The sequence below is a fragment of the Hippocampus zosterae genome, chromosome 1, assembly GCF_025434085.1.
Source record: "Hippocampus zosterae strain Florida chromosome 1, ASM2543408v3, whole genome shotgun sequence".
NCBI lineage: Eukaryota > Metazoa > Chordata > Actinopteri > Syngnathiformes > Syngnathidae > Hippocampus > Hippocampus zosterae.
Genome location: NC_067451.1, coordinates 7,872,473 through 7,885,857, shown reverse-complemented (window position 1 = coordinate 7,885,857; position 13,385 = coordinate 7,872,473). Strand labels below are relative to the sequence as shown.

The 13,385-nt window shown below is 46.2% G+C and overlaps 2 protein-coding genes and 1 long non-coding RNA gene across 4 annotated transcripts; 2 read left to right on the top strand and 1 right to left on the bottom strand.

Moving 5' to 3' along the window:
• Window positions 1-2,322: 2,322 nt before the first annotated feature.
• On the bottom strand, window positions 2,323-3,704 carry LOC127603241 (uncharacterized). Its single transcript, XR_007963062.1, has 2 exons — window positions 3,040-3,704; window positions 2,323-2,599 (listed from the first exon to the last, which is right to left on the bottom strand). It is a non-coding gene; the product is annotated as an uncharacterized LOC127603241 (long non-coding RNA).
• A 1,370-nt stretch (window positions 3,705-5,074) lies between these two features.
• On the top strand, window positions 5,075-7,815 carry znf16l (zinc finger protein 16 like). Of its 2 annotated transcripts, none has more exons than XM_052067609.1 (3): window positions 5,075-6,350; window positions 6,658-6,786; window positions 6,886-7,815. In XM_052067609.1, the coding sequence occupies exons 1-3, from the start codon at window positions 5,627-5,629 to the stop codon at window positions 7,515-7,517; spliced, it is 1,485 nt and encodes a 494-aa protein (XP_051923569.1). In that variant the 5' UTR covers window positions 5,075-5,626; the 3' UTR covers window positions 7,518-7,815. The 2 variants fall into 2 exon arrangements, with proteins under 2 accessions (XP_051923569.1, XP_051922755.1); XM_052066795.1 differs by having other exon boundaries at window positions 6,658-6,819.
• Window positions 7,816-10,020: 2,205 nt separating this feature from the next.
• sstr1b (somatostatin receptor 1b) lies at window positions 10,021-12,989 on the top strand. The gene is made up of 2 exons (XM_052068805.1): window positions 10,021-10,080; window positions 11,821-12,989. The coding sequence occupies exon 2, from the start codon at window positions 11,889-11,891 to the stop codon at window positions 12,987-12,989; it is 1,101 nt and encodes a 366-aa protein (XP_051924765.1). The 5' UTR covers window positions 10,021-10,080; window positions 11,821-11,888.
• The last annotated feature ends 396 nt before the right edge of the window (window positions 12,990-13,385 follow it).

The window sequence follows — 13,385 nt, the reverse complement described above, 5'->3', positions numbered from 1 at the left end:
AATACAACTGAAACGCACCGCCGCAGTGATTGTTCACTTTAATAAATTGATGACGTACAGAAACTATCTGGACCAGTTTTCAGGGCGCCCAGAAGGTACAAGGCCTGCTCTTAAACTGAAAATATATGAAAGCCATATTTTTTAGAGTACCGGTCATTTCCAATGTAACCGAAGACGATATGTGACATGTCTCGTTGGCTTGTTTGAAGCCGTTCTTGGGGGTTGACATAATAGGATGAACTTTAGTCTCTTTGTTCACTCGTGTTGTTATTACTTCCAACAAGTCACAAGCCGGGCGCCAGGTGCGTCCAGCAAATTCTTGACCTCATTTCAAGTATTATGTCAACAAATATCTGGAGGGGCAGTGGAAACTCGCCACAAACTCACACCGCTACATTGCCAGTCAGTCAGTCGGCTTCGACAACAAGCGACAATTAGAAGTGACTCACCTGCGGCGGATTGGCCCGCAAAACCACCGAGAATATCACATTTGAAGGCAAGTAGCAGGCGGACTGATGCGGAGGCAAAATAACCACTTGGCGTTACTCTTCGGACGCTTCCCTCGCAGTGTGAGCTCCTAAGAAGTGAGCTCAAGATAACACGCGGACCTCTCACACCAGCTCGGTGTGGGGAGAGCGAGCGAGTGAGCGAGCTTGCGTGTCGTGGCAAAATAAGGAGGCGGATTCCCGCCTTCGGGATCAGGATGGCTTCAAAACAGTGAATACAGTAATCCCTTGTTTATCGCGGTTATTGGGGACCAAAAACCACACGCGATAAACGAAAATACGCGAAGTCGTGTCCAATTAACATAAACAGGTAAAAAATAATAATTTAAGTCCGCAAACTGTCCGCGAGAAGCTGCAAAACAACAGCGAGTCACATAGAGATACATATACAGTACTGTACCCCATGTATATGTTAAAAAATAAATATATATTTTAAAAACACTTTTTTTTCAAATATATTTGAAAAAATCTGCGATGCACTGAACCCGTGATAAACGAACCGCAAAGTAGCAAGGGATCACTGTATCCGACAAATGATTGCTGCAAAGTACGGAAAACTATTAGGGCCAATGAAAGAAAAAACACAGTTGGCAAGATACCCACTTTATTCTCAGAATTCTTACTTTAAAGTCAGAAGTGTGAGATTAAAGTCAGAATTCTGGGAATGAAGTCTTTCTCACAAATTCTGTAATTAAAGTGAGATTTTGCCAACCTTGTTTTTTTTTCTTCATTGACACTAATCCTTTACCGTAGCAAAGGACACGAATTTGAATGGGGCATGATTGAAAGCAATCATCGCACATTCACACAGCAAGCACAGAAAAGGTCACGAGTGTGGTTGAAGTCTGAAAGGCAACAAATGGAGTAAGTGGACGGGGTAAAAAAAATTAGAAGCAGACATCTGTTAGCTTCGGGAAGATAATGAACCGTGGACGGACGGATGGATGCTTCTAGCTCCAGATGTCTCCAGAATTTGGACGATGCTGGAGGGCAGATGTTGCCAGTTTTTTTTTAAATAAAACTTTTTTTAGTGTGTCTTTGTAGCTTACCCATAAAGCGAGAGAGCGAGGGAACAGGTTATGTCACGAGATGGATTTGTGTGTAAATGATTCGCAAAGTTGTGTTTGTCAAGACATCCCGAGCTTTGCCTCACATTTCAACAGAAAAAAAAACAAAAACGTTTTGCTCAAGGGGGAAAAAGTAGCAAATAATTTATCAGTCGAGACAGTCAAAGTAGATTCAAAGCAGCGGCTCGTTTGCATAAAGATCGTTGGAAAACTCGTGTTTTATGTAAAGAAGACACAGATTAACACGATTAACAATGGAAGATGATATTTATTAAACAATGACCACTGAGCATTTTGGGGGGCGTCTTTTCCAAACATTCTATGTTTTCACCTTTTTCAATTCAATTTGCTTCACCTTCAGACATTCTCCAGATTGACTGTGTCATGTTTCCAGGCCATTCGCGCTTCCGTGTTGACCTTCCGTCTCCTCCTCAAGTTTTCCAGAAAGAATATCATCGACATCTAGCCGCCGAGCAATTGAGGTTGGGTTACACAAAAAGTAGTGCTTTGCCACCATCATGTGGCATCTTTGTGCCAAGGGACAATGTTGAAATGAGTTGAGGAGTTTCGTTTGGACAAAAGCAGTGCTTTGCTGCCACCTTTTGGCATTTTTTAATAATAATAATAATAATAATAATAAATCACATTTTTAAGCGCCTTTCACAACACTCAAGGACACTGTACAGCCAAGACCAATAGTAAAACACAGATAAAATAATAAATAAAGAAAGAAAGATTTAAGGCGGGTATTTAGGAATAATAACCCCTTTTCAGGTGGTGTCAAATTTAGTCATATCATATTTAGACAGTAGTTCCAATGCAGCCAATTTCTATGTAAAAAAAAAAAACATTCAAACATTTTGCAACAAGCACCAAACATCCTCCATTTCTTCCCACGGAAGCAACCCGCGAATGTTTCCCAAACAAACAAACCAGAGCCGCAGCGCCGAAGGCTGAAAGGCCAGCCATCCATATTGTCTTCATTAGTGAGCGCGGACATCTCCTAAACCGCATTCTTCAGATTCCCTGAAAAAAAAAAGGAATGTGGGTGAGTGAGAGCATGTGGTGTGAGTGAGAAGTGCACACATATCAACAACGCTGCTGTACACAAACATGGCGGATGAGGATGACCCAGGAGGAACTAACGCACAGGGATGAATAATCACTCCGCAGCCAAGGAGGATTTCCTGTTTTCTGGCTATTGTGAAGCTGTCAATGTTGTCCTGTGGACTTTTTGTTGTGTTTTTGGAAGAATCTCACTTCATTTTTGCCACCGAAACTCAATTTTCAACTGCGGCCCTTTGTATCTTGTTGGCTGAGCAAACTACGTTTACGTTAGCATAGTCTCATAGCAAATCCAACCAAAATACTTTGTCCGAGCATGAGCCCTCAGTGATGCCCACTGCACATTGGGTGAAACGGCCATGCGCAACCGAAGTGCATAATTGCAACAAAAATTGACTCACTTGCACATGCTGGCCTATTGTGCCTCGCACATAAACCAACTGCGCAAACGTGATTGGCAAGGAAGTAGCAGATCGCCGTGGCCACTGTGTTTATATTAGAATAGTACAAAAATAGGAGCTCTGATTGGCCATCATAACTGAAGACACATCTTCGCTCTTTTGGGGTTGCGACTCACCCAGCCAGCGGCAGGAAGTGATTGCAGGAAGTGGGAAGGAAAGAGGTGGGATGCTTCCCTGTTTCCTGTGTCCTCCCTTTCCGGCCTGACTGAGTTGGTAACTTGATGTCGTGGGCAACTCAGTCATATCTATTTTTCAGGTGAAAATCTTTCAAAAGTACAATGTTTTGACTCCTCCAATGTCTAGCCACAGTTGTAAACACATTTGCGGTGCATTCCAAAGCAAGGTGGCCCTGTGGCCACTAAATGTAAGGATTTCATCACAAAAAATAATAATTTTTCCTTTTTGCATGTGGCTTTATTGCTGGATAGAATATAATATTGTGCACTCATGTGGCCACTAAGCTAATTTTGTTCTTTGACTTCAGCTTTGCTAGGCCATTGTGGAGAAAACCCCTTTTTATTGAGCAGCCCCCCCCCAACCACAGCACCCTTCTAATCTTGCCTTCTCGCACATACACACGACAAGACATGAAGGAGTGTGGCCAAAGCTTGCATGTAGGACCTCATGGTCCCGTATTTCTGAGTTGAGGGTATTTTACAAAAGAATGGCTGTCAGGTGGGTCGAGCAGCAGGCAGTGTTAGCCAGGTTGGAACCGCCTGGTGGAGAGAAGGACATGATTATTGGTATTAAAATAATGCTCCAAGACCAAGCATCAAACATAGAATTGATTGTTTATGCAATTTTCTCTTTTTTTTGAGTCGGTGATCTCGCATAAACCTTTTTAAAAGTGGTTATTGTATATGTTTTAAAACTTAAATATGAGTTACACTTTTTGAATTGAACTACAAACCCGAATTAAAATTTTTTCACCATAATCTAGCACCCGTTTTGGGACGCACCTATACAGTAAATTAATGTGGAGTTACAAGAGTAAGTATATGCACATAGATTGTTTTAAGGTGATTATTGTTGTGTGGAAATAAATGCTTGTTCTATGAGTTTGAATCATCTAACAAGGAGGCGGGGGTGGGGGTTGTGAGAGGAGTGTAGTGCACAGAAGAAAGAAAGCAACCCGCACATGAGAGAGACAAAGAATGTGGAAAGAGCAAAAAGGAAAAGAGGCCAGTTTGTATTCGAGTAAAATGGCTTCATTGTGTCCAATAATTAGCTGCCATCATCTGGCTGGAGGAGTCTGGCACAGAGGGCTCTCACACACACACACGCGCGCACGTTATTTTTTGGATTATTTTGGCCGCTAGAGGGCAGCATAGATCTTGAAGTTGACTGGAGTTGTGTCTTATGCATTGTTGTTTTCTATTTTTTTGTACAGCCTGTAGTACCTATTATGTTAATATAACAGGAAAGTGTTAAATGTTTGGCGTAATATAGTTTGTCTTTTTTCAAGAAAAAACATTTGTACGTTTGTCCCTAGTTTTAAAACCTAACTGTTCAACTTTATATTTGTCTTTCAAAACCATTTATCATGCACCTGGTCAGTTATATCATCGTGTAAGTATTTCCTTTGACTTTTTGTATTTTATACTGTAGTGTAGTCTGGTTAATTTTTGTTACTGTTAAATCAAACATACGCGGAGGTTTTCCCCCTTTTTTTAATGTCAAAATATTTATTATACAAAGATTAGGCAAACCAATTCACATCTTTTACATCCAAAAAATAAAACCCAAGTACATAAAATTAATACTACTAAAAAAAAAATCACATAAAAAATTACATATTCGCATTTCAAAACAGGGATTACCATTTATTTTATTAAATCAAGAGACTTGAAATAATTATCGACACCAATCAAAAATGATTTAAATAACGTGGTGGAATTTACATTTATGAATGTGAACCCGGAAGTGTTACTCATCCTCCCTTGCTGGAAATGGCGCTTGTTTAACCCCGCCACCTTGCCTGCAAGTGCGCCAAAACTGTTCTTGGGGCGTCGCGAGGCTTTATCCCGTGTGAGCGGTACAAACGGATGAATACAACCGGATGAAAATAACCGTTTATTTATTTTTATTGCCAGACAGATGATACTTATCTATTTTTAATGTTCAGGTCGTTGAAGGAGTCCTACATTAATACGAATCTGGGATTTTTATGAATTAAACAAAATATGACTATCTGGGGTCCAAATGAGAGCTCCTGTACCCGCAAAACTTTTTGCTGCCTCACAAGGCAGATTTAGCGTTTTAGCTGCCACCGACGCGAAGGAGATGATCGCGTCGATCGCGTTATTGCTTTCAAAATAATATGAAGTTGCTGGGTTACCTATTCGGCACACACTGGCACGCATTTCCAAACAAAGGAATTTTGTTTCGAAAGAAAATCCCTCCTGCATCCGGTTTATATTCCCCGCGGACTTCACGAGCCCCCTTGGAAAATCAACCAGCGTAGCAACAAAACATTAGCTTAGCTAGCCGGCTCGCTTCGAGTACGCAGGTCTTCATCAAATCACCCATGAGTCGCAAGAGAAATCTGACTTATTCGGCCACTAACCTGTCCTCCGAGCTACAAGGCGCATTTATGGAGCCTTCTGGGTCGACGTGCCGTGCCGATGACGATTTCCTCAATCTGGAGCCCGACGAGGAGCTACTGTGCACGGTCAGCTCGGTCAGCGAACACCTGGGCAGGAACATCAGCGCCGCACTGGACGCCGCCATGGCCGAGATACGACACATGCTCGGCATCAGGATACGGGCGCTTAAGATGGAGCTGAGGGACAAAACCAACGAAATTGCTCTGTTGAAATCGAAGCTAAGCGACGTTTACAGGGATGCCAAGGAGGCTGCGGAGGCTCCTGCTGATGATGCTACGGAGGATCCTGATGCTGCGGAAGCTGCCGATGCCGCCGCTGCCTTTAGAAGCTCCAAGATGCTCAACGTGGACCCGAAAAAAGACAAAAAGTCCCTCCTGCCCGGGGTGAAGAAAGAGAACATCGATGCCATTTGCGACTACTTGATGAAGGACAAGAACTCGAAGGGGGCCACGGAAATGGACGGAGGCGAACAGGGCAGCCAAGAGGAGGATCCGCATTCCTTGCAGCTGTGGCCGGACGGCGGAATGAGCGCCTCCGGGCCTCCTGGACACGCAGATGACATCTTCAACATGCTGCCGTCCAGCAGCCGACGTTTGTACGACTACGAATGGGTGCCATCCATGGAGTACTCCTCAGACCTGAAGGGTAAAATGCATTCACCTCAAATGCTCTTCAACTCAACTCTTCTTGCATCAGGTTGTAGAATGCAGTCCACCGTAGCATATTCGTGGGTCAAATCAATATTAGTATTAGTAAGGCAGTATCCTGTAGCGTTTCAGGCCCAAGAAACTATGTTGAAGTCAGTTGAGGAGTTTCATTTGGACAAAATAGTGCTTTGCTGCTGCCTTATGTCATCTGTAGGCAATTATAAACCTTACTCATAGGTTTTGGTTCTCTCCAACAAAGACTGGGCTTCTCAGTAATACTAACGAGCGCTGAATTGTCTTTGCAGTCGTGAAGCAGCCAGAGTGCGAAAACGAGGAGGAAGATGAGGAAGATGAGGAAGGCCCGTCGGAACAGACTTCGACCCGCTTCCCACATGTCCAGCCTGCCGATTTCTCCACGGTGCCCGATTCCCCTGGTGAGGGCGGCGCACATCCACACCCTGAGGCCGGTGCGTGACGGGTCATCTCGAGTAGACGAAAGAAGTATCCCGTCTGACATTTGGTTTCATTTCCAGATCAGCAGTTCCCCAACCACACCTTCATCTGCTCTTTGTGCGGAACCTTCTGTCCCGACTCGGCATTCCTGGAGGAACACGTTAAACTCATACACTCGGACACCGCCGGCGCCCAAGCTCTCCAGGCCCCGCAGACCACTGAGGGGGACAAAGAACAAGCGGTGAACAGCGGGGAGGGGGCACCTGCCAAAAAGGAGGTCCAACTCAAGGGCAGATACGAGTGCGGGGAATGCGGTCGCCATTTTAACTACCTGGGCAACCTGCGGCAACACCAGCGCATCCACACCGGGGAGAAGCCTTTTGTGTGTCCGGACTGCGGGGAGCGCTTTCGCCATGCCGCCCGCCTCAAGAGCCACAGGCTGGTGCACAGCGGCGACCAGAGCCCCTTTCCGTGCCCCCAGTGTGGAAAAGGCTTCTCGGTCCTCTCCGGCCTGAAGAGACATCAACGGGTGCACACCGGCGAGAGCCCGTACGCGTGTCCGCAATGCGGCCGGCGCTTCAAGGAGCTGGGCAACCTGTACACCCACCAGAGGATCCACAGCGGGGCCACGCCGTACTGTTGCCAACAGTGCGGACGCAGCTTTCGCCACCTGGGCACCTACAAGAGTCACCGGTGTACGCCCGGGGAGTGACCCGAGTCAGCAGACCGCGTGGGAGTTGACTTTCTGTCAAGTCCGCCCGTCGACAACGGAAGGACTTGGCGGGATCCTCGCGGTCCGCTCGTGCAATAATGTCACGCTTTCGGATGAAGTTCTGCAAGTTCTCAGCGCTCGCTCAAGCTATGTATACTAATGGCAAGTCGTGTTTAACCTGCACCTTGTGCCGTTACACGCTATGTAGTTTTATGTTATTGAAGTACTATTGAAGTCAAATTTAACCACTGACAATCCCACTTTAAAAATAAAAAATAAACGTGTCAAACAGTCGATGGGTCTTTCTTTGCCACTCATGTTTTGGCTGAATTACGTTCTCGTAACGACAAGCGATTCTATTCCATTTTGACATTTAACTGTTGATTACATGAGGTAAACTCATTCATTCATTCATCTTCCGAGCCGCTTGATCCTCACTAGGGTCGCGGGGGGTGCTGGAGCCTATCCCAGCTGTCTCCGGGCAGTAGGCGGGGGACACCCTGAATCGGTTGCCAACCAATCGCAGGGCACACAGAGACGAACAACCATACGCACTCACACTCACACCTAGGGACAATTTAGAGTGTTCAATCAGCCTGCCACGCATGTTTTTGGAATGTGGGAGGAAACCGGAGCACCCGGAGAAAACCCACGCAGGCCCGGGGAGAACATGCAAACTCCACACAGGGAGGCCAGAGCTGGAATCGAACCCGGTACCTCTGCACTGTGAAGCCCACGTGCTAACCACTGGACTACCGGGCCGCCCTATGAGGTAAACTCTTATAGATATTGTTGTTCCAGATCACTTACTACTTTGTTATCGACACTTTGGACACCCAAAAAATCGAACACGCTGGATTCTTCAACGATTTTCATGTGGTTTGTTTTGTTACGTCACACATGTAACGATGGTACAAAAAAATATTTTTTCACCTTTTAAGGTGATACATTGAAAAACATGATGCATGACACCTATGTTTCAATTATATTACATTATATTGTTATATGAAATACCTAAAAAAATATTAGAATGTAATAACAAAAAAACAACAACATAACAAAGTAGAGCATATTTCTGAAAAAAAAATTGACAGCTAGATTTCGACACCAAATTCTGTCCCTTCCGTTACTTTGTAAATAGATACAACAATTATGTATTTGCGGTATGCAAAGGTAATACATTACACACACACACACACACACACACACACACACACACACACACACACACACACACACACACACACACACACACACACACACGCACACACACACGATTTGGACAGCCCAAAACTTCAATATGTCCTGCACGGAAAACAATTTTGACACCTCAACCTAGCATGAACAGTGAGCTGTTGTGCTAACTGCTAACTGTAGGAGGCGCTGCACCCTTGCACAACATCTGGTCAAGAACAACTGGCAGAAACATTGGCACACATGAAATTAAGCTGATGAATGAATGGTTCTTTGCCCGACTTTGAGCTGCAGCTTGTCAAAAGATTCAAGCATGTATTCATCACCGTCAACCATGACACATTTAAAACAATGTGACTAATCCAGAGTGACTGCATGCTCTTTTTGCACACAAAAGGAAGGATAAGCCAAAACGTGGAGCACGTGGAGCTGACATTGACACCTTCATCCCACCTCACTGCAACTCAAGCGCAAAGCCCAGCAACATGAACATGCAAACCATGGACAACACGTCCCCATCAGCTAATGCAAATGTGTCAAGTTCACCCCCCCCCCAAAAAAACACCACAGCACCATGACAGTGAGGGTTTTTTGTTTTTTAAAGCGCTTTGGTACAACTGCAGCTGTTGTGAAAGCGCTATGTAAATCTGGCTCTATTGTATTGCATTGTTTCTGCATTCAAATAAAATAAAGAACCAGATCACCGCAGGGATGCCAAGAATCAGGCAGATTTTTGGATCTGCTGGAAAAAAAAGTCATTCAAACATCACATGACCAAACCTAGAAAACAGGTGAGCTGTGGCGGCTGTTACCAGAGCAACTGTGATGTCATTTTTCAGGCGACAGCAAGTGGCGAACCGACCGTCCCCCGAGTTGGGCAAAAACAGATTCTTTGCTGAAATCATCTTCCACAAACAAACGTCATATTAATCAAAATACCGTGTCTCCGTTGCGCAAACGTCAAGACCGTTTTTGACTAGACTTCCCCTTTAATGTAAATCAAACGTCTTCTCGAATGTTAAATGAAGCACTCATCTCTGTAAAACGGGCCCCTCAGTCCTCTTTCGAGATTATTTCGCACGTACGCGCCACCGTGAGCTAAAGACGCCTATTTTCATGCAGCGGGCATACGTGGAGACCTGAAACACTAAAATATATGGAGCTTGGCGAAAAGACGGCAAGAAGGGATGGGAGACTGAGGCGGCATGCTAAATAAACAAGAGAGGGAGAGGGAGGATCGAGGAGGAGAGACGAGAGGTGGCATGAAGCTGCTCGCACAGCAGTCGGATGCTGGCACACTCGAGAGGACGATGCATGCAACTCGTGGACCGGTCGCTGGAAGCATCGCGGTGACCAGAGGAGCCGGAAGGTGAGGAAATAGCGCTTTGCGGACAACGATGGTTGCAAACTCAGTGAAGACGTGCTGAATCTGAAAGGCATGAAAGAAACCGTTGCATCCAGACCGGTCAGTGGGGGCTTTGAAATGTGCAATAGGAATGTAAAATCGGGGCAAATGCAGTAGGAAGGTAGCGTGTGACGAGAAGGTAAGATGGTTGAACAGGTGGATCGGATGTCGGGACGCAAGGGTAGCCGGTAAGACAGGTGGGCTAGTAAAGGTAAGATAGGACAGGTGAGGTCGGACAGAAGCCAGCGCAAATTTCCAGATCCATTTCACGAGCTCAAAGCGAGTCTGTGCGTCTTGTTGACGTGCTCAGATGCTTATTTGGAGCGGCTGGCTTGAATCGAGCGGCCAATGACGTCTCCTCATAACGGACTCACAAGGTTAAATCGTGACCCGGCGCTTTGCTTTCGCTTCAGGTCATGTTTGCTTTCATTGATGCGAGATAAGGGACGGATTCCACCGGCATTGTGCTGGATCATTATTTTGCCCGTGTCGCACACAAATTGACTCTCCAAATTGACACCACGTCTAACGGCTGGGGATAATTGTTATTGTCAGAGGTGCACAAGTGCACGCGTTTAGCTCCAGGAGAGGAACTGGTGCGAAGGAGTTAATCTCACATCAACGCCATGAATTTAATTGAGGATGCATTAACAAGATGATAATCCCCCCCCCGTGCCCCCACCCCAACCTGAATACACTTCCATTATTGCAGCAATGATTCCGAGGTGTCCGTCATTTTATTCCTGGATGTGTTGTCCTGGCTACTACGGTAATTCTGTAGAAAAAAAAAAAGATAATTGAGGCCAGCATTAAAGCAGCTCTCGCCCCCGCATCCCCCCCCCTCGTCGCTCTTTGCATATTCCATTCGGCGAGGGCCGCTAATGCAACTTCAAAAGCGGGTTGATGGATGTTAAAGCAGGTTGAGGGAACTTGAAGGGTGTCTCGGAGTTCGCAGGAAAAAAAAAAACTGATTTGTGGGAGTGTGTCGAGTAGAAGCTACGCCGCACGACTCTTTAACCCTTGGGTCCTTCAAATGCAAAAAAAACCCAAGTTACGCATTTTACAATTTTTGAAATGATGTATTTTGGGATTTTTTATTCTTTATTTTTTGCAAAAGGAAAAAAAAAATGTGTCTGGAGGTCCCAACCAAGCCCTACTAACAATCCCGACCGGACGTGTTCATGTAAAATGCGTTGGTTTGAAGCCTCCTGCAAAAAGGCAAACTCATTTGCGATCCTCTGACGGCACCTAAAAGTTGCACAATTGGAATGACCTCAACCCAACAATGTGGCATGCATACGTCTGTTCAAGCGAAAACAAAGCGATTGACGTAAAAATCGCGTGAAATGCATGTCTACACATTAGAGTTACGATACATTCAAAAATATGAATTATAATGGGTCTCTATGGTGCAAAATATGTAAATTGTGAAGATTACGGAATCAAAACCTTTTTTATTATTGCTGCAAGGCCTGAGAATTATCAGCCGATGACGTCATGAAATGTAGGCCATTTTAGAACCCCCCCTTACGTTTCAGCTCTCTCGTGTTTTTCCGAATGCCTTTGCCTTTGATTCAAAGACATAATTTTACATTCATCGCACTACGAGGGTTAAATTTGGCCGATTTGGCACACGCAGAAGACAAAGCTAATAGGCCGTCAGCAGACGAATGATTGATAACCTCCCTTTTATTGTGTATTCAGGAGCACGGGCAGCGGCAGCATTTGAGCCGCCGTAACGCTTCGGATCAAGCAGAGCGTAGCTCGCGATCATGGATTTGAACGAGAGCTTTCCGGCCGTTCCGACGGGCCCGGCGTCAAACGCGAGCGCCGACTATGAGGACTACTACGCGGATCCCGACGGCAGCAAAATCATCATCCCGTCCATATACGCTCTGGTCTGCTGCGTGGGCCTCACGGGCAACGCCATGGTCATTTATGTCATTCTCAAGTACGCCAAAATGAAGACGGCGACGAACATTTATATCCTCAACTTGGCCATCGCCGACGAGCTGTTCATGCTGAGCGTGCCCTTTTTCGCCACGTCGGCCGCCGTGCGTCACTGGCCCTTCGGCTCGTTCATGTGCCGGCTGGTGCTGAGCGTGGACGGCATCAACATGTTCACGTCCATCTTCTGTCTTACCGTGTTGAGCGTGGACCGCTACGTGGCCGTGGTTCACCCCATCAAGGCGGCGCGCTACCGCCGACCCACCGTGGCCAAAATGGTGAACGTTTGCATCTGGGGGCTGTCGTTGGTGGTCATCCTGCCCATCATCATCTTTGCGGACACCGTCCCGGCCGAGGACGGCGCCGTGGACTGTAACTTCCTGTGGCCGGAGGAATCCTGGTCCGAAGCCTTTGTGGTCTATACCTTTCTTTTGGGCTTCCTTCTTCCCGTGGGGGCCATATGTTTGTGCTATTGCCTCATGGTGGCCAGGATGCGAGCGGTGGGGCTAAAAGCCGGGTGGCTTCAACGGCGGAATTCCGAGAAGAAGATCACCCGCATGGTGCTGCTGGTGGTGGCGGTGTTCATCCTCTGCTGGATGCCCTTTTACGTCGTCCAGCTGGTCAGCGTCTTCCACCGGCCGCCGCACCCCATGGTCACCCAGCTTTTTGTCATCCTCAGCTACGCAAACAGCAGCGCCAATCCCATCCTCTACGGCTTCGTGTCGGATCACTTCCGCCGCTCCTTCCAGCGCATCGTGTGTTTTCGCTGGCTGGAGTCCGGAGTGGATGCTGAGCAGGTGGACTACTGTGCTGTGGCGGTCAGGGGACAAGGCGCGTGCGCCCAGCTGGATTTCCACAAAAATGTCACCGCCTCCGATGCGGTGTTTCACAACGGAACGTATACCTCACGCACCACCGCCGTCTGAAGACATTTCCCAAAAGAAAGCTCAGAGTGTTCGAGCCCAAAGGAAACGAACCAAACTCTGTGGGTTAGATGAGCGGGAGAGCATCCAATAATTTTTTTCATCCAAGAGCTTGATATTTCAGTGAATGTCCAGATACATTCTGCAGATCAAAAACTGTCTGTGTGTTTTCACTGTACTGGAAAGACAGTATTACCAAGACTTAGCAGTTCTCCAAGTTACGGCTTTTTTGATTGAGGCGCCATCTCTCCACTGATTTATTTATCAGTTATTTATTTAGCTGGTCTCAGATATATGGCCAATTGAGTGAAATTGGGGGGGGGGGATATGGAGCAATTAAGGTACTGTAATGTGGACAAGCTGTAGTCACCAATGCACTTTCAGAGATGGTTTTTCAAA